The sequence below is a fragment of the Leuciscus leuciscus genome (genome assembly GCF_965113295.1).
Source record: "Leuciscus leuciscus genome assembly, chromosome: 16".
Classification (NCBI taxonomy): domain Eukaryota; kingdom Metazoa; phylum Chordata; class Actinopteri; order Cypriniformes; family Leuciscidae; genus Leuciscus; species Leuciscus leuciscus.
In genome coordinates this window covers 28894171-28914562 of record NC_138740.1, presented here as the reverse complement: position 1 = coordinate 28914562, position 20392 = coordinate 28894171, and the positions used below count along the sequence as shown (strand labels likewise).

At 39.2% G+C, this 20392-nt stretch overlaps 2 protein-coding genes across 5 annotated transcripts in view; one reads left to right on the top strand and one right to left on the bottom strand.

Annotated features, from left to right (window-relative positions):
• Positions 1-304: 304 nt before the first annotated feature.
• On the bottom strand, positions 305-3707 carry setb (SET nuclear proto-oncogene b). The gene is made up of 8 exons (XM_082142022.1): positions 3446-3707; positions 2458-2515; positions 2230-2372; positions 2038-2141; positions 1836-1949; positions 1582-1752; positions 1349-1489; positions 305-1142 (listed from the first exon to the last, which is right to left on the bottom strand). Exons 1-8 carry the CDS (start codon positions 3516-3518, stop codon positions 1122-1124), a joined length of 825 nt encoding a protein of 274 aa, XP_081998148.1. The 5' UTR covers positions 3519-3707; the 3' UTR covers positions 305-1121.
• A 3261-nt stretch (positions 3708-6968) lies between these two features.
• Positions 6969-20392, top strand: part of specc1lb (sperm antigen with calponin homology and coiled-coil domains 1-like b) — a 32466-nt gene continuing 19042 nt past the window's right edge. For 2 of the 4 annotated variants that reach the window (XM_082140219.1, XM_082140217.1), the window contains exons 1-7: positions 6969-7150; positions 15547-15727; positions 15864-16008; positions 16162-17813; positions 18664-18871; positions 19871-19944; positions 20111-20286. In XM_082140219.1, the coding sequence (XP_081996345.1) occupies positions 15584-15727; positions 15864-16008; positions 16162-17813; positions 18664-18871; positions 19871-19944; positions 20111-20286 (2399 nt within the window). In that variant the 5' untranslated portion in view covers positions 6969-7150; positions 15547-15583. Of the gene's footprint in view, positions 7151-15546; positions 15728-15863; positions 16009-16158; positions 17814-18663; positions 18872-19870; positions 19945-20110; positions 20287-20392 lie in introns of all 4 variants that reach the window. The other 2 variants (XM_082140218.1, XM_082140216.1) reach the window with 1 other exon arrangement.

Sequence of the window (20392 nt, the reverse complement as noted above, 5' to 3'; positions counted from 1 at the left end):
TTCTATGTATAAAAGAATTAAACGGCAATAAATTGTATGAATGACCTGTCTGCAATAACTCAGTACTTGTACCAGCATTAACCCTACGGTCATGACTCCTCGGTGACAAACCACTCAAAATTACGCTAAAATGTCTAGAAAAACCTGTTAGATATAAAATACAAAAACTTTCAAAGATGTACCAAAACACAATGTTAAAAATCACAATAGGTTAAAAATAAAACTATATAGACACATTGTACTCATGTGTTCATTCGTATATCTCCAATAAAGAAAACAGGTGGAGAAAAGACAAGTTATAGAGTTCTTTAAGATTCTACAGGCTTTATTATCTCATTTAAATAATCCTTTAATTAGCCAAGCTCAAAATTACAAGAGGAAGTTTTTTTGTGTTTTGTTTTTATTAAAAATGTTTCAAACCTCATGGGTGTCTGTAAAACATTACAATGAAAAGTCAATCAACATAAACCCAAATGTTGATGTGTCAAATGCCCACTTGCCCCACCCGACCCCATTGAACTGTCAACAATAATAACTGCCATACCCTGATATTGACCCCAAATCATTTACAAGAGGTGACAGGAGCTAGCTGGTGCTTTCCTTTTGTCCAATATTATCACATAGGAAAAACAGTGTCAACTCTTTGGGGCACACCTCTGCATTAAAGAAAATATACAAAAAGAAAAAAAGTGGCTAGGTATGTACGCTATGATTAGATCACTGCACCATGGCTTATTACTTCAACTCACAACCATTCACAGAAAAAAAAAAAAATTTCATTTATATACTTAATATATAAACTGCTATTTACTTCAGTTTAGTCTACAGAGGATGACGTGCAGATTGTTAATATTTCGTGTTTGTCTTTGGAGATGGTTGTAATTAAAGATGACGCAAGAGGCTTCAGAGCAACGAGATGCCACTAGTTTTCCAATGAAGGTATTGTATGTCCAGGGAACTAACTGGGTTTAGACATGGTCAGGACAGGCTTCAGTAGAACAGAACATGGAGCACAAAAAAAATAAAAAAATAAAAACAAAGCTTTTTTGCTCCCATGATTGGAGGATGACTTCAAAAAGGAAAGAACAGGTACAAGTGATGGAATATGTCCTTATCAGCCTTTAGTCATCCTCACCATCATCCTGAAAAGGGGAGGTAGAGAAAAAAAAAAGATTTGATCCGTGTCAGTATCTGAATTTTATGCAAATAATAAATGCAACATACTTTACATAAATTTTCCATGTCGTAAACCACACTAACAGGCATGTATTATAATGCACCATACATAATTGTATAATTTGCCTTCATATTAAAGCTAAAGCTTTGAATAAAGCGCATCTCATCTCACCTCACCGTCTTCTCCATCATCCTCTTCATCATCCTCTCCTTCATCCTCATCCCCCTCTTCATCAATGTCCTCCAAACCCTCCTCCTCTTCCTCATCGTCATCATCCTCACCTTCACCCTCTTCATCATCCATATCAGGCACCTGAGCGCAGAAAGAGAGAGAGGTTAAATGCAAGTTCTGACTGTCATTACAGCAAGTGTTTATCAGCATTTAGCAATAATAATATTTCCTACCAGGTAGTACTGCAGGGGATTGGGCCAGATGTCATCTTTAATGACCTCTCCGAGTTCATCAGCCCCTGCGTCAGAGTGATCGGTAAACCAGGTGAAGAAGCTCTCTGGCTCTTCATGTTGCCTTTTCTTCCCTGCCTTGTTCGGTGTCTGTCCAGTACGCTTCGTCAGGTCCTGCATCATACATAATTGGTTAATAGACATCCAAAACAGGAACAGCATTAGTCCAAAACTAACCCACAAAAATTGTTACCCACCTTTCCAGTCTTCCATTTGAGTTCAGTGGATTTTGAAGATGGGTCACCACTCTCATTCAAGTGGAACTCTTTTGAGAGGACTTTATTTTCAAAGTATGGATTTTCATCAAAGTACTGGAGAGAATATAAAATTACAGGTCAGGCAATTTAGTTGTGCACTTTTTAAATTTGACCAGAAGAAAAGTTGAAATAATTTACTTACAAAATCTATTCTGTAACCTGATTTGATGTCCTCAAACTCTGTGACCTCCACTCTAGTCAGGTAATGAAGTGCTTCTTCATCCTCCTCACCGAGCAAGGCTGAGACTATTAATCAAAAACAATATATTAGAATTGAATATATAAACAAACCTACCAAATTTAATAACACCAATGATGGGTTTCAATATCTGACCTTGTGGATGGTTGACGAATGTTGTGACCCAGAAGTTTGGAATTTTGGCTATGAGTTCTGATCTCTTCTGGAAGAATGGCTGACGTAGCTTGTTGTACTTCTGCTCTACTTTTAAAATCTCCTCACTTGCCTGCTCGTTCAATCTGTGGAAAGCAACAGAAGCAGCATTAAACAAATGCATTAGATGTGCATTTACAAATGATACTTCAGAGGCTCCGGTAAGCTTACCTGTCGATTTCATTCTGTACTTCATCAATGTGTTCAATTGCCTCCTGTTGCTCTTTTTCTGAAATGCAATAAAACAAATCACTTATTAACCATGTACTTCATGCATTATAAAATGTAGTGGGATAAAACAGCACGCGTAAGCAGTCCTTTAAAAGACTTTATAAGTTACACTCAAATGCAACTATATATAATAGGAACAAAGTAAACACGGTGCATTTCGTAAATCACAAGACAAAAAGCAGCATTATTTTATGCTAGTTTGATCTAATAAGAATCACAATGTTAAAGTTCAAGCAAAACATTAAAAGTTTAAGTCAAAGCGAGGTGTAACACAGGACGACCAGCTCAATCCGGTAGTTTCAGCAGCAGCTGCGCGAGGCCGCGAGGTTTAAACGGTGGAGGCCACGCGCTGGGCCACATTTAACGTTCTCTCAATGAATACACATTACTGCCGTGCATTAAAAGTTAAGCCAGTTCAGAAAGTAATTTCGCCTCACTTGAGCGTCATTAAAGCACGTCTACGGTGATATGTGATGCAGCGTGGTTTAGCAACACATGTGGGAATGGCTCATGATGGCGGGTAGACACAATAACCAGTTAGCCTATTAGCACACAATATGGGCTCAATACAACGAACGCATTATTTGAGTCACTATGGGTTTAAAAAGACACGCTCTAGCACATAAGTGGAAACAATTAAGAAATTTGCGTTTTGATAAACCAAAAGACGCGCGAGCGCAATGTTCGTCGCGCGTGGCACAATAAAGCCGTCGCGCGAGGAAACATGGCCTCCGGTGCGCGCGGCATCCTTTTACTGAAATTACAACGCAAATTCGACTTATGTTGGATTAAACGGTCACAGGTTCGGGATTTTATTAAAGGTAAAGATAAAGACTAGGCAAATAATTAAAATTGATATTCGTGCTTTAAACGCAAGAGGTGTAAATTACTGAAAATGGCGGTGCGCAGGAGGCCGCCATTACTTTACCCGAGGTCTCGTCCGCTCCGTCGTGATTCGAGTTCTGCTCCTTTCGGCTCACTTTCGCCGCCGACGCCGACATTATTCCCCCACAGTCGAGGATTTGCCTTCTTACTCCTGAAACAAAAACTCCGGAACGTCCTCCTCCGCTCGAGGAAAGCGAAAGAAGGAGAACTAAAGTTGGTTCTAGCTCAGTTTAGAAGTGCGAATATCACAACGTGTGTTGCGCTTCCCCTCCACACATACAACACACACACTCAAATGAGAGATGCGTATCACACCACGCGCCTCCTCTTTTCTGACACCCGCCACTGTGCTCGCATGCGCGCCCCCTCTGGCCGTCCCTGGAACGCGCTTTAGGAGAATTAAGAGCCACGCCTCCTCCATAATATAATATAATTTATTAGTGCACAGAACAGGATTTATAAAAGTATGCAGCTTTGGATATAGAAATTAAATATCGAACATTGGTTATAAAACTATAATTCAAAAGTGGTACGATTTTTCATTGTTTTTGAAAAATACAGTAAAAAAACAGTAATATTCGAAAATATTATTACAATTTAAAATCAGTTGTTTTTCTATTTTAATATATTTTAAAAATATTTTATTCATAGTAATTTATTCATGTAATAGCAAAGCTGAATTTTCAGCATCATTACTCCAGTTTTATGTGTCACATGATCCTACAGAAATCATTCTTGCTCAATGTTGAAAAGTTTTATTTCCTAATTTTTTTGTGAAAACCACGATACTTTTTTCTCCCAGAATTCTCTGATGAATAGAAAGCTCAAAAGAACCGTATTTAGGCTATTTGAAATAGCAATCTTTAACATTATAAATGCATTTACTGTTACTGGTCAATTTAATGCGTATTCGCTGAATAATTAATTTCTTTTAAAAACAATCTCTCTAAAAAAAAACTTGTCCCATCCATCCATCATGCTGCTGAGTGACAAAGATTAGACAGCCTTTCTAAAGCAATATCAAGTCCAGTCCTACGTTTTCTTTGTTGTCCTATCTCTTTACCCATATTTTACACCATTATTTCATATTATATTATCTTCGACACCATATTTCACATGATATTAGTTGAATAAGGTTACACATGCTCTGAGATTGAATCCAAAATATCGAGCTGTAAACCGGTTTGAAAAATCCTGTGATATCAGTTCATTAATGCATTAATTTACCTGAATGCCAGATTTGTCAGTGTTTATATATTTATAGATAATTACTCTTTTGTATCTGATGGTGCTTACTGTGTTATTGGCAGAATACTTTTGATGAAGATAGGCCTATGGATTTTGAGGGAAATTATATGCATGCATCAATGCTTATAAATATTTAGCTAAGACTAAACCTCAGACATAAGATATAAACGCAATAGTTACACTGATTACGCTTCAATGCTTTTTTCAGAAGGCTATGTCTATGTATGTTTTACATGCCTTTATTTATTTTATTTTATTTATTGCAGAACTTCCACATAACTACAAGCTCAGGGAAGTGAAGCAAGGTTATATCTCTTACAATGAACAATACGAATAAAACCCCCAAATATCCTGGATTTGCATTCACATGCCTTTAGTTTTACACAGAGCCATGGAGAGAGAGAGTTGCGACACTCTTTGATGTCGCCGCTATGGCTGTCACGTGGTTCATGTAAGCCCCAATAGTTCCAAAACGTACGCTGGCTGTCATGTTCTTCTATGGGACAGACAGCAGCGATTGCATTATTGAACGGTAAATATAAAATAAAACACACACCCAAGTACTTTTTCAGCTGTTATTGCATTATTGCATTTTGTTAATGTCAGTTTTGCATTTGGAGATAAGTTTTAAGCTATATTTTTGGAGGGAAAAGCTTAGTGTTCATGTTCGCATGGGTAGTAGCACTGGCTTTAGCGGCTCTAACTTAACTTTTCCATATCATTCATCTGATGATGGACGTCTCATGATATTTATTTTAGCACAACTGGGCTGTATTAGGCTATTGATTCCCGTGATTTTGCTTATAAATTTAGATTTAGCCATTAGCCTACCTTTGTGATCACGCAAAGAGGTCTGCCGTGGCGGTCCGTTCAGAATTCGCTTAGAAGCTAGCTCACTTCTTCTGATGAAAGTGGCCACCCCCAGGACCATAACGTGAAACATGATCATGTTAAGACTAAGAATATTATTTTAAGATTAAGGCCATACACATTATCAAAACTATAACAGATTAAAAACGAATTTAAGCATGGCTGATACAAATGAAGGTTTTCAAATAAAATATTTTTTATTAAACAATAACAGACAACAAAAATGTGTGCTTGTGTGTGTGAACAAGAAAAACAAAAACCAGGGGCAGGTGATCCATGAAACAGACAGGACTGGTGATGGCCATAACAATCCTAAAGGTCCAGCATTGTTCTCACAAGCCGCTTCACTCAAGACAATAATAACATAATGAAAAGTTAGTATATCCCAAAAAATTTAATTAAATAAAAGTTGCTATAAAGGTGGTAGCGATTCATTACCGAACTCTTAGCTGACGAAGTCGCGCTAGCTAACTAACGTCATCAGTCAACTAACGTTAGCTAGCAGGCAGTGCTTGAAAATTGGTTGAAACAACCAACATAAAATATAAATAATTACGCTGTGCATGTACAAATGAAGACCAGTATAAGCATCGCAAAGGGCCTCTGATACAATATAGACAGTTGACAATTCAAAAGAGGTCGACATTTCGGCAACTTAACTCTGGAACAACTCGACGCGCAGCAATGTAAGTGAATGGTGTCCAACGCCCAAATGACAGTGTTTGGAACTATTCCGATCTTCATATCCCGGAAGTAGGCGGTTAAAAGCGCCGCCATTATTTACAACGGAGGTCTATGGGAGTGTCGCAACTCTCTCTCTCTATGACTCTGGTTTTACAAAGCGCGCGGCTGATAACACTACGTCACGCAAAAAGCCTACTTTTGTGAAGCTAGAAATCATAAAGGAAGGAGATGCGTGTTTTTTTGTGCAAATTCATATATCACTTAATTCCCTCCCCAAGTAAATTTTTTATGCAGGAATATCACTTGATGTTAACAGATAGAGGTTAACTATGATTTACACATAAATGTGTAGTTTTTAGTTTCTAAATTACAATCACACATTAGGTAAGTGTACTAATGAAAGAGAATTGCCTTTAGTTAACTGTAGCCAAGCTTTTCATTTAAAGTGACAGAATAAACTAACTGAATTAAAGCTTGAAGACTGTAATACTAGTCTTCTGCAACCTTTGATTAGTGGCCCAGATTTTTTTTTACTATTAAGTTACTGCTATACTTCTACAAAGAGCAATTGTTTTTGAAGTTACTAAACAATCCTCCATTTATTTCCTCTTCTTCCACCACCCTATATAACTGCTTCACGTTTTAGTTATTAATACCAATCTTCAAGAAAAGCAAATATTGTCCAATACTTTTATTTTGAAAAATATAGCAATGTTACTGAAAAAAAGGCGTGGCCGAATATTGTTCCCTGCTTCACACGTCGCGTTAGGCTTGGTAGTAGGACTGGGAAACACTAGCATCACTCCGCTGCCGGGAGTCGGGAAACTGAGATTTTTTATTTTTTTTTACAAGATCAAATCGTTTATATCGTTTTCTGTAATGATTATGTGAACTTGCTTTCATTCGGATACACCCTAGGAAGTTCTCCGAGTTCTAGGAGCGCAAGGTAAAAATGTCATTTAAGTTAATGTCTTCTCCTCGATCGATGTCGCTTGTTCTTCTGAATTGTGTCTCAGTTTGATTGTGGTCAGTTGTATCGGGGAATAGTGATTTAGGCCCACCGGGAGAATTTAAAACTTTTGTCATATATGGTAATATAACAATGTATCCTCCCAGTGTATTTTCGTTTGATGTCATCAATTATAGCCTACTACAGTTTGCTTTGACAAGTTTATGTCTTGATGGAAAAATAATGTTGCATTTGTCATAAGATGAGTAACTTTTATGTATGATATGTGAATTATGTATCCTAATATCATCTGGCAGTGTCATTCCATGAATACAGTAACTTACACACGTTGGTTGTCCATGACTTTTTTTATTTTATTTTATTTTTTTAAAGCCACTAATCTCAAGTTTTTTATATTAATATTTATTATATATGTTTGACAAGCTATTGTCATCCACTTTAATTAAGTGGTGATTTTGGGCCTGTCCCTCATCTGAGCACTTTTGTCAAATGTCATCATATTGATTTAATCCTATTGAATAGATATGTATTCATTAATAAAAATTGTACTAAGCTATTATATGGAATGCTATTTAGAATTGTTTAACGTGTATAGCATGTCACACCACAGGACATGTCAACTTATCAAAATATTTTTCTTTGCCAACTACACATAGAGTTAATTAGAAGTCTGTATCAGTTATTTAAAAATACAAATTCCAGTCCATCTTCAGAATGTGTCATTATGGCAGGAGATTTCCTTTAATGTTGTTGGGAATAGTAGTCTATGGCATCCATAGCTTTTTCCCATGAAGGCATTTGATGAGCTGTTTTGAATTGATTCTAGCAGGCAGCAGCACATTCCAGTCAACCCAACGCCCCCAAACATCCAAAGCATTTTGGGGAGTGCTTCAGGGTAGAGTATATGGGGAATGGCAAACCCTCATTTTGCATAAGGTTGTTAAAAGGATGATTGCAGTAGGAATTATCTTATTGTTATAGTTATAGTTTTTTTATTTTTGCTTTCCTTTTTTATTGAAGATTTCTCTCAAAAACATAGCTTGTTGATTAACTTGGCTGCATGAAGTAGGCCTACTGTATGTGAATTAGTTTTTTTAGGGGAAGGGCACTTTAGGAATATTTTTCTTGGTCTGTAACAGATTCATGTCACTTTTAGTGCGTTCAGATTCAGAAGTCAACACTTCCCACAGCTCAGCTGTGATTGAAATCATCAAAATCAATACAAATTAAAGTTTTAATTTATTTCTGTTCTAGCATAATTTTTGGTCGTGGTGAAGTGCGTCCGAGCTGCTGGGATGTTAACTTGTAGCTATATGTCCCTCTTGCCAGAGCATATTTTGATGGACCATGATGTGACGTCTTGAACTCCTTTATTACTCTTTACTTTTCAGTTGATTCTCATGAAAAGATTTTTAATTGAGGGTGAGACCAGATTTAGTCATAGAATTATTAGCAAAGATTTATATCTTTCACTTTTTCTCACCCATGAATATGCTGTGGTATTGCTGGCATGGTGTTGAATTGAGTTTTAGCTTATTCACATAGTTTCAACCACACTTTGACACAGTCAAAAGCACTATGTTTCGTTTGATGATTTCGATCTTTTATAACTATTTTGGGCAAAACTGATTTAATTTTTTTAATAATTTTTTTCTGCTGTTTTTGGTTGTCGAAATTTCAGTGCGTCACTAGTCTTTATAATCTCAAACACAGATTATATTATATATAATATTATTATATGTAACAAAAAAACATCCCTTCAACCTTCTCGCTCCATATAACGTCCCTTTTCACAATCCAATCAATTCATGGTGAATAAAATCATATCTCGTCCTACATTTTTATTTTTTTTTCTCTTTGAATATCCTGTATCGGAAATAGGGGTTGTGAAACCTGTTTCCTGTTAACTTTAATAATTTCAAAATGTTATTTATGAAACATTTCTAGTAGCTCATTTTCCATAAAATGCGGAAAATGATGCATTTTCTTTATCTTTCTCTTACGTTTTGGTCTATGAGCGCTTCATTAGAAATTCGTATTGGTTTTAACAGATTTGGGTGGAAGCGACTGCCTGCATGGCATGCCCAGTGGGACGTCCTGTGGACCAGGCGGAGAGACACTGACCCAGTTGTACCTCTCTTTAGCTGACTGCATTCTGCTTGATCACATTAGCAGCTCTCAGAGGAATGATTTCATTGAATGGAAGCTCTTATTAGTAGCGTCATGGTTCTTATGTCTCAGACCCTTGGACTGATGTCTCACTTGATGGTAAAAAAAAACTTTAAAAGTAGTGTTTCCTAACTATGAGCCGTTTAGTGATTTTTCTTTATAGGCTTATAGCTTATTTACAGGTTTCGACCTCCTGCTGTTATAATTGCAGACTGTTCAGTGTGTGTATGTGTAATCAACTGTCCAAACAAACACATTCCTCCCATCAGGCTTCATACTGATGCTCAATTAACAAGCGGCTGCTGTGTCAGGTCCGCAAGGAATTTCCATTAGATGTGTGTCTAAAATAGCCCAAAGAATAATCCAAACACGGAATTCGAGAGATATGGTGAAGAAATTGAATCCCTTGAACTTCACAGGACCATCTTGCCTGTTTTGCATATCAAACGGTTTGTTTAGGCAGAGCGTCAGTAGGTCAGGATTGTGGTCACCGTTTAGTGGGCCATTAGAGATGCTTGGACTGTTCTGTCCTGCTTGGATTCCCTCTCGAGAGAATTGGTTTTTGTTTTTCAAAAGCTTCGTATTATTCCCCCACAAGGTCCGCTTTCCTTTAATGTTTGTGAAAAAAGGCCGAACTTCACTGTGGCCTTCCTGTCAGACGCGGACAGACCAATGTCTTTACCACATGGATCTCCCTCTGCAATACAACATCTGTTTTTTTGTTTTTTGTGTGTGTGTGTGCACTGCTGTTTTAAGATATTTATTATTTCGAAGAGAGGGTCCATTTATTTATTTTTTACCCACAGCACTGGATGCATTTTCTCATCCTGCACTACACAAGGGCCAAATAACTTTCCCACCATGTTGCACATATTATTTAAGGCACCGTCACACTCTTTTGCTTTCAAAGTAAACCAACCACCCAGCAGGAAGTTTAAACATGACCATTAAGTCTAAAGGCCCAATCACACCAAGAAATATAACTTAGTGTAACAATAACTAAATTAGCATAGCATTCCTTCCTACCAACGGGCGATAACATTCTGTTTATTATTAGCACGTGCTACAGTCACGTCTTTTACTGCTTTAAATGCTCAAGCTCTTCAAAGTCTGGTGGATTCTGATTGGCTGTCAATGTTTTTATCGTATAGTTGTGGTGTGGACTTCATATTCTCACAGAATTAGATTGATTGGTCAAGTTTTACAGTTATAGTTATCGTTATAGTTGTTGTTCTTTGTTAGCCTGGGAAAACCCAGACAACTTCCGGCAAATTTAGATTTGCTCTGCAAGTAGTCTGGCAAAGAGCTCATTCAAGCCCATTTCTAATCTGTCGAAATCGCGGCACCAATCAGAAACGTTGAGGCGGGCTTTACACGATGACGATCGCTCTGATTGGTTTTAGATCTATCCAATTGCGCCCAGAGGCATTTGAGCGACGTCCGTTGGTGAAGCGCACTCAACTTTTAAATGCATTATTATATTCAAATTGCAAACACATGAGGACAGTCTCCATGAAAGACCCACTGGCAGATGAACGTGCTACTACATTTCTCTCCGAAACGGTAGGAAATTAAATTAGATTTAATAGAGGATTTTAACTGTGACAAGATGATTGACAGGGCAGTTTACGTGACAGGATGCACGCGACAGATTCGTCCGATAAAGATGACGAAGTAGTAACGTTATGTCCCAAAGCTTGCCTACTTTTTTGCTACACATTCAAAAGTAAATACATTTTCTTCACAAGAAGAGTACATCATACTTTTATGGCGTAGTGTAACTTAGGGACGCAGCATATGGCTTTACACGATGACGGTCGCTCTGATTGGTTTTAGGTCTATCCAATTGCGCCCAGAGGCATTTGACCGACGTCCGTTTGTGACGTCCCTTTGGAAATGAGTTATTAAAGGTCCCATGACATGCTACTTTTTGTAGGCTTTAATATAGTCATTAGTGGTCCCTAGTACTGTATCTGAAATCTCTTTCCAAAAATTCAGCCTCGGTGCAGAATTATAGCCACTACAAGCCAGTCCCAGAATGAGCTTCCTTCAGACAGGCCGTTTCGGTGTCTGTAGCTTTAAATACTTATAAGGAGGAGAAAGGCGGCGCAAGGTGGAGGGTGGGTGTGGCCTTGACCATCTTGCGCAACGGTAACGTGGCGTGCATGTTTACGTTGGATATAGCAATGGCACGAAGACACGCAGTCTTTCAAGCATTTCAGTTTTTCCCAGAATCTGATCCAGATGGAGAAGCAACGGATGAAGAAGTTGCAACTCAGCGGCTCCAGCAGGACGTTTGCGAATGGTTAGTTTAAAATATTATGTCTGGATACGGTACTTTATTCGGATGGTTTACAGTTATTATCATGTAGCTAACGCGAACCTACTGTTGCCTTTTCATGAGAGATCTGTAACGTCTGTATTTATCTTATTACAATTACATCAAGCTCTGCGATCTTGAAATGCGGATATCGCACGCGCCATATAACCAACAGGAGAACGGTTATCCAAATAACAAAGACGTGTACAACACTCGCGTTACAGTGTGTGTATTCACACACATAAACTGCATAGCTGCATAGCTAATGTTACAGCCACATTCTACGTGTAAAATCTAGGTAACCATAAACAGTAAAGCAACACACTTATATATCATTAGTTGTCCGAGGTGTGTAGCTGAGCCAAAGAGAGTGATCCAGACTTTAGTTTCAGACGTTCAGCAAGCCCAGCTCTGTATTGACCCTTCGGTGTTCATTTGTACATCCAATTATTGAGCAATTGTTATGCTTCGCTCGCTCAAAAGCCATAATATCTCTCGTGGACGCGCGCGTTCCTACTTCCTAGGGTATTTTCTCATGGGCGGAAAATATTCTCTGGGCGGGCAAAGCAGAGACAGGGGAGGTAACATTTCCTCCTTATGACGTCATAAGGAGGAGATTCAAGATCAGCACGTATGAGCCTCCATTTTCTCAAAGGCAGAGAAAGATAGCAAAAGCTTGATTTACACCGATTGCAATTTTTAGAAACTTGGGGACCATATACAGGCTAGGGGAACTCATATTAATGTTAAAAAACCTCAGAAAGTGAAAATTTCATGTCATGGGACCTTTAATGAAGCTTTGCCAGACCATAACTCAGTTACTACTGAGAATGGTCTGGTTTTAACCAGGCTAGTTCTTTGTGTGAATGGGCCCTAAAGAAAAGCGTAGTTTCGGAATGTTTACATTTTCTGAATTTTGAAACATTTTGAAATTTTGTTTTACTGTTGTAAAGTGTTCTATCTGTTCCTATCAAGTGTGCCGCAAGAGTCCTGAAAAGTGAAGCCAAAAAGTTTTGATCGCCCCCGTGTTGCTGGATACACTATAGGTAATAAAACCCGCCCTCTCCATGTAATCTAATAGAGAGACAAACTAAAGAATCAAATTACACTTCAAATAATTTTTTTCCAAAGATGGTTTCTCTCATTTTAGGTACTTTTTGTCACACTGATGTAAGTTCAAGTGTTCGTTTTTTAAAATCGAAAACGAACCGACATAATGAGTTGTTCTGCAGTAAGCTGTACCGATTCTGCGGGAGTCTAGGCGGGACCTCCACCTCACGCTCACTACTGTGCAGAGCAGACCCGGGGTCTGTAATCAGCACAATATGTCAATGTCATATTGGGACATTGGCGGCTTCACTTTTCTACAATGGAAGAGAATGAAGGTGCGTCGTCCATCTGTTTTACTGTCTATTGTCCCTAAACAGGTTCTGTTTTAATTTGAACATCTGTGTTGAGGACCACCATCTGAACAGATGATCAAAGGCTTCTTTATGTACCTGGAATGACCCTTGACCCCAAAAGACATTGAAAGTCACACAATTCCTCCACATAGTCGGAGTTGAGTTAAAAGAGAAACCCACCCCCATCCTCAAAAGCTTTGAAAGTATTTCTATAACCTCTTTCCCATTGGCCAATGCCTAGACAGACTAATTTTGGAGTCATGGATTCTTTGTTTTCACCTGAAATATTTAAAATGGATTTCATTTTCCACTGGCTATTTTTGAGTTTCTCTAGTTACCCGATATGAATTTGCTTGTGTAGTCCCGCATGTTTGAGGCTGTGTGTCTTTGAATTGTTTTTAGAAGCGTGTTGATGGATATGACTCTGTATTATTGAAGTGTTGGGGCGCTGCGGTTCAGCGCTCAGATTTGTGCAAATGCCCGGAAGCCGTTTTGATACTGAACACTGAAATCAAGTTTGGATGGAACGTTTTGTGTTTGATAGAAAGTTGGCAGCCATGACCTCTCAAGTGGGAAGTTAACTCAGACAACTAACTGCTCCGCTGAAGAATTTTACTGCAGAGTGTCTTTTCCCTTTAGGGCTTGTACAATTCAATTTTTTATTATTTTACTGAGAAAGAAAGTGACTGTTACCGTTGTGCACAACTGTTTTATTCTCTTTACAAACTATTTTCACTATAATGGAAGTTAGCATTAAATTTGCACATTCGTTGCATTTAAATATGAACGATATGGATGTCTATATTCTTTCAGTAAGCATGATAACTGAGAGTTGTGGTCTGGAGTTGGGTGTGGTGCTTTTTGTTTTGACTCCTCTTCAAACATATCAACTTAAAAGGCTTGTTCGGAAAAATGGGGGTGTTTAGGCTGGTGTCTATCCGGGCATTCATCATCTATTTGTCATCAAAGTATCCAAATCGCCGTAGTTTCGATTTGCAAAGAGAGACCACATAGGGCCAAGTGAAGTGTCAGAGTTCACTAGCTGCTCAAGCATGCACTGGAGTCTCTGGTTCTTGATTTCTAGTACATCAACACTTTACTTCTAGATATCTGTTGCCCTTCAATTTATGATTTTTATAGCTAATTAACCTTTATAGATGTGCTATGGTATTTTTACATGCTTATTAAGACATTATAGATGATTATATATATTATTATTAATAATAATAATATTAATAATATGTTTATTTTTTATAGCGCCTTTCAAGAACCCAAGGTCGCTTCACAAAATAGTACAAATAGTAGACAGACAAAAGAAACAAGCAATCAGCTTATTAGGCTATATCAAGCAAACAAACAGAAAGCAGATGGAAACAAGCAAACACTAAAAATAATGAACATAAGTCAAAGATAACAAACATATAAGCCTTTTTAGCAACATACATTTCGGCAAAGTATGTCAAATAAAATAAAGGTGAGAGAGTGGTAGACAGAGAAGTAGAATTGAAGATTATTTATTGAGCATGGTAAATATATGAGACTAGTGAGACTAAATATATATATATATTACTAGTGTGGACCATCTTCACAAGTATACTGTGAAGGAAATTTACTATATAACTTTATAGAGCTGCTGTGTTTTTTTCTAGCCTCAGACCTAGCCTTGTTGCTCTAGTCTAGACTTTTAAAGCCTTTTAAGGCTTGACGCAGTTGGTCAGCTCTTCCAGCGGGCCTGGCCTCCACCCCTGATGATGTGATAAGAGAGGCAGTTCCATCCTCTTCTGACTCTCCTCCAATCATACAGTGTTGTGTGCATTCAAACACTGACCAATGACTGTTTTCCCCTAAAGTGTCTGAGTTTACAGTGTGTGTGAAGCTGCATAAATAGAGTCCTCTGAGACCGTTATGTTACATTACAACTGTCTAAAAGCAAAAGCATAGACTTGTACATAATGTGTTCCCCGAGGAAAATAACCAGTGCTGGAGTAAGGTAATGAGATTTTTCGATTAAAGCTGTGCATGATTAAATGCTATTGAATGCTACTGGGCAAAAAGATAGGTCTGAAGAATAAATTATGTGGCAGCGATGTCTGTATGTGATGTATATTTTTGTCTATGGCTGGGTTTACTTAGCACTGCATGCCATAATGTTCAGAAACTTCTTTTTTGTATTTTGTATTTTCTGAAGGAGTGGGGTATTTTAAATGGTAACACTTTATTTCGATAGTCCACTTTAGACATTCTACTAACTTTAAGTACTTTGCAACTACGTCAACTAACTGTCATTAGAGTATTAGTAGACTGTCTGCTTAATATTTGCTAACACTTTATTTTGTTGGTCCCCCAACAGACATTCTACTGACTATAAGTAACTTGGCAACTACAAGTCAACTTATTGCATTTTTGTTAGTTCCATTTGAATCTGCGTAAATACAGCCAAATTTATCCAAACGACTCCTCGTCTGCTTTCCTTTATTTAGATTACGCTGTAAATGTATCAAGAACTTGGAGCCAAGCATGAAAAAGGCGACCAAGCCCACGGCCGCCACCTCCAGAACCTCAGCGGGCACTAAGGCCCCAGGCAGACCAGAGGGAAGCAGCATTATGGGCACAGGTGGCAAGATGACAAACAAAACCCACAGTGCAGCTCCACTGTCTAAGGTAACTGTTTAGTATGGAGAAATTGGAAACATGTTTTTAATCATTATCATAATGTTGAACCAAGTGCCAGCTAAAAATGTTAGCTTGTGATTTGTCTGTAACAGATCATTAACTTAATGTTTTGCATGCTAACCAGGCAAAGAGCAATGATGATCTCCCAGCGGTCAGTGCAGGAAGTGGAGCAGTGTCCATTAGCAACAGTAACACTACTGCTAGAAACAAGAGAGGAACCTCCTCTCAGAAGACCAGCAGCACTGAGACCAGGTCCAAGACCAGTTCAGGTAGCACTAAGCATTACCTTGTTTCTGAAGATGTTAAAGAAAAAGTGTGTTGCAAAATGACTTTGATACTCACAACACCGCTAATGAAATTTCCATAATATTTATGTAGTTGTGGAATGTTTCAGCTTACAATTTTTTCTTTTCTTCCAGTAGGTCTTTCAGGAAGGCGTGCCATGTCATCCACAGCCAAGGATCCAGGCACGACCCGAGAGAACTTGCGAGAACGAACCAGAGCCAGTACTGCCAAAAAGCTTGCCGGACCCACTGATGCCATGCCTCAGAAGCGGTCACGATGCCATACTATAGCTGAAACCGAGTCTCGCATGACCAAATCTCGCTCAGACAGCCAGATAAGCCATAAAGCAGCGCTAGAGTGTCAAGTGAATGACCTGCTGGGCATAGCCAAGAGCAAAGACCTGGAGATCCTCCATCTCCGCTCTGAACTTAGAGGTATGAAGGCCCAGCTTGGTCTGGAAGAACTTGAAGCTCCTGATCCAGAACAAGGTTCTCAAGAAACCAAGCAGCCTCAGGAGAAAGAGGTTTCTCCTGTGATCAGTGCCACTGATGTGGAGTCCACTCTCCTCCTCCTTCAAGACCAGAACCAGGGCATCCTTGATGAGCTAAATATGCTGAAAAGTGAAAACCGAATGCTGAAGGATCGCCTCAATGCTCTTGGCTTCTCTCTGGAGCACCGATTGGACAGCCCTAACAAAGGTCTGCATTGCCCATCCTTTAGTCCTGAGCCTGTAGCTTCCGGCAGCAGTGGAGGTCAGCGTGAAAGTAGAGGAGGTAGCTTGCGCACGTCTTCCGCAGAAGGCTCTGCCCAAGGCTCTACCGAGGACCTTCTGTCAGAACCGAGACGTGTAGGTTCTCCTGATGCAGTGGACAGTGAGTGCAGTGAGGCCTACCAGCCAATCACCTCCAGTGATGATGCTCTGGATGCGCCCTCAGGTTGTGGATCGTCTTCTGAATCAGAAGGAGGGCCACCGAGCCGGGAAAATTCCCGCAGGGGCAGCAGCGGGAACACCAGCGAGGTTTCCGTGGCCTGCCTGACTGAGCGAATCCATCAAATGGAGGAGAACCAGCACAGCACGTCAGAAGAACTCCAAGCTACCCTGCAGGAGCTTGCTGATCTGCAGCAGATCACACAAGAGCTGACCACGGAGAACGAACGCCTGGGCGAGGAGCGCGCCATTCTTGTCGACTCCCTCTGTCAACAAGGGGAGCGTCTGGAACTGTACGGAAGACAGCTGGACTACTTCCGGGGCCTTCTTGACGAGCACCGGGTGGCGTATGCCAAGGATGACGAAGATGCCAAAAGCGGGCGCTATATGGAGCTGGAGAGGCGCTACGCCGAGCTGAACGAGGGCTCGCATTTTGAGCGGGAGCAACTGCTGGGTGTGCAGCAACAGCTAAGCAGTGCTCTCAAGATGGCGGAACAGGAGAATGCAGAAGCCCAAGGCCTGATGTCAGCATTGAAGGAGCGTGTCCATATGGCAGAGAGAGCTGTGGAAATGGAACGGAGGGAGCGGGCCGTCGCCAAAGCGGAGTTGGAAGCGCTGAGGGTGGTGTCTGAAGGGGAGCAGGTGGAGCTGAACCGCTGCAGAATCCAACTTGAGCAAGAGAGGCAGAGAGTGGCCCAGCTCCTCTCCATCCACAATGCAGGGGATAAGACCGACATACGCCACCTGCTGGACAGCGAGAGATTAGACAAGGAGCGTGCGGAGGCCAAAGCAGCTCAGTTACAAGAGGAACTGGGACACACGCGCAGTGAAGCTTCCCAGCTACAGGAGGCAATTAGTAAGGTGAAACTGAAAAACACATATCTTTGATTATTTTAATTTGTCTTAAACCGCGTCCGAGGTCTGAATATGTGCTACATTTGATGAAGAACTTATTTAACAACTGTTAAAAAAGTATGGTCTATGTAGTATTAGTGTGTGTAGTATGAATGAAATTCAGACGTACTACATCTGCCATGTTGACACTGTCATGTGACTTAAGCCGTAAGTTGCGTCGCTTCTCTGCCATTCACAACTGTGGCCTCATGAAATAGTATGACCATCATATGCACACTTTAGAATCTCGCCAGAAGTAGTAGGTCATCCTAGTACTATTTGCCTACTGTTATGAATACTATGAATTCTAACCTACTCTTTTCACTACTATAGGCAAAAAAAGTAGGCATATTCGGACACAGGGGCTACATCCGAAATCGCATACTCTCTGAGTAGGTAGTTATTTTGAAGAAGTAATTATTTCATGGTCACTAATAAAAAAAGTATGTTCTATATAGTATGAATGTAATCCGGACAAACTACGTTCGTCGTGTTGTCATTATCATGTGACCTACCAGTGTAAGTTGTGTCCTTCACTGCCATTCATAAATCCTCTCCTGTGGCCTCATGGGATATTAAAGTGTCCATCATATGCACACTTCAGAATCTCATAGGTCATCTAGGTACTTTTTTCGTACTCTTTTATGAGTACTGTGAATTTTGACATACTTTTGTCACATCCTGAATTCACATATTGAATCTCCAGGTTAACTAGTACATTTTCCAACATGCATTGCAGGTTTTCCTTCTGTTTTGTCTTTAGCTGATTACATTCCTGATGTATCCCTGCTAACATGTATCCTTGTGTTCGTTATAGCTTGAGGGTGAGTTCCGAGCATTTCGCAGCGATATCCAGGCACAGTTAGCGGAGCAGAAGCGGCTCCTGGAGCAGCAGTGCTCTGAGCTAGAGGAGAAGGATACAGAGATCGCTGACATGAAGGAGACCATCTTTGAGCTGGAGGATGAAGTCGAGCAGCATCGGGCTGTCAAGCTTCATGACAACCTCATCATTTCAGACCTGGAGAGTAAGTCACAATCATAGAATGGTTTCCATGGCTACTGGTCACTTAACACTATTTATATGTAATTGACACATTAAATATATTTATACAATTATATTTAATTGATGTATAAAAAAAATATTATATATATATATATATATATATATATATATATATATATATATATATCAAAATTATATATCTATCAAAAATATTGTGCCAAAACATTATGTAGAGCGAACGCCCGTTCACACCAAGGACTAACGATAACGATAAAGATATAATTCTAAAAATCGTTTAATATAAAAGAATAGAAAAGTCCACACCACAACTATGGTGATAACGGCACAGAGAAACAATATCATTGGAATCACTTTCAGAACGTTTTTTTTTTTTTTCAGCTGATGAGCGATTAAAACATTGACAGCCAATCAGAATTCAAGTGGCTGGCGAAAAACTGCATCACGCGCTTACAATAAACAGAATGAAATTGTACGTTAATGCTAACGCTAATATATCGATATAGTTATTGTTCTTGGTGTGAACAGTCCAGACTAAAGAAAAAACTAAGTGAGAATAGTTTATTGTATTGGTATATACTTATCTATAAATATATCAAATGTGCGTAATGTAAGATAGATCTCAAGTAAAGAATTGTACAGAAAACTTTTCTCTATGTATGTAACACAAATTTGTCTGGTGTTGACCAGATGCCCACAGTTTTGTTTTCATTATTTTGTAGTTATGCAGGCTGTCCACATAGAGGCGGCATCGAGCTATCTGAGTATGAAATACAGACATTATCCTGACTTAACATTTGTTTAGCTTTCAGTTTCATTTTATTGGAATGATAGTTTTACTGTATATATTACCAAAAATCAATACTAAAAAACACATTTCAAAAGATAACATAATTGTATAAAATTTAAATTAGGCATTTGAATAAAAAATAAACTTTCAGCAACACATTAATGAACATTTAACTTAAATCTGAATTTATTTCTGCAATTTCCCCCCCCTCAGATTCCATCAAAAAGCTTCATGATCAGAAATATGATATGGAGAAGGAGATTAAGGTTCTTCACCGTAAATTGCGGGTAAATTTTCCCTTTTTTATGTGCTGTGTTTGCACTGTGTATATCAGGGTTCTTATAGTAATTGTAATCTTTAAGATGGTTTGAAATTCCATCTTTGTGACTTTTCACCCAAGAAATGATCTCCATCATTCTCCAAATGAATTTAACTGACACCTGTCACTCACAGGAGGAATCAGCCGAGTGGCGTCAGTTCCAAGCTGATCTGCAAACGGCCGTCGTCATCGCCAACGACATCAAGTCAGAAGCTCAGGAGGAGATTGGAGACATGCGGCGCCGCCTACAGGAAGCTCAGGAGAAAAATGAGAAGATGAGCAAAGAGCTGGATGACCTAAAGAGCAAGAAGTAAGAGAAGATGTAGTGTAGATTTACAACCCAGAGTAAAACAGGGATATTGATACTCAGACACAGGTTGTGTGATTGTGTTTGTATGTGCAAATATTTGCATATC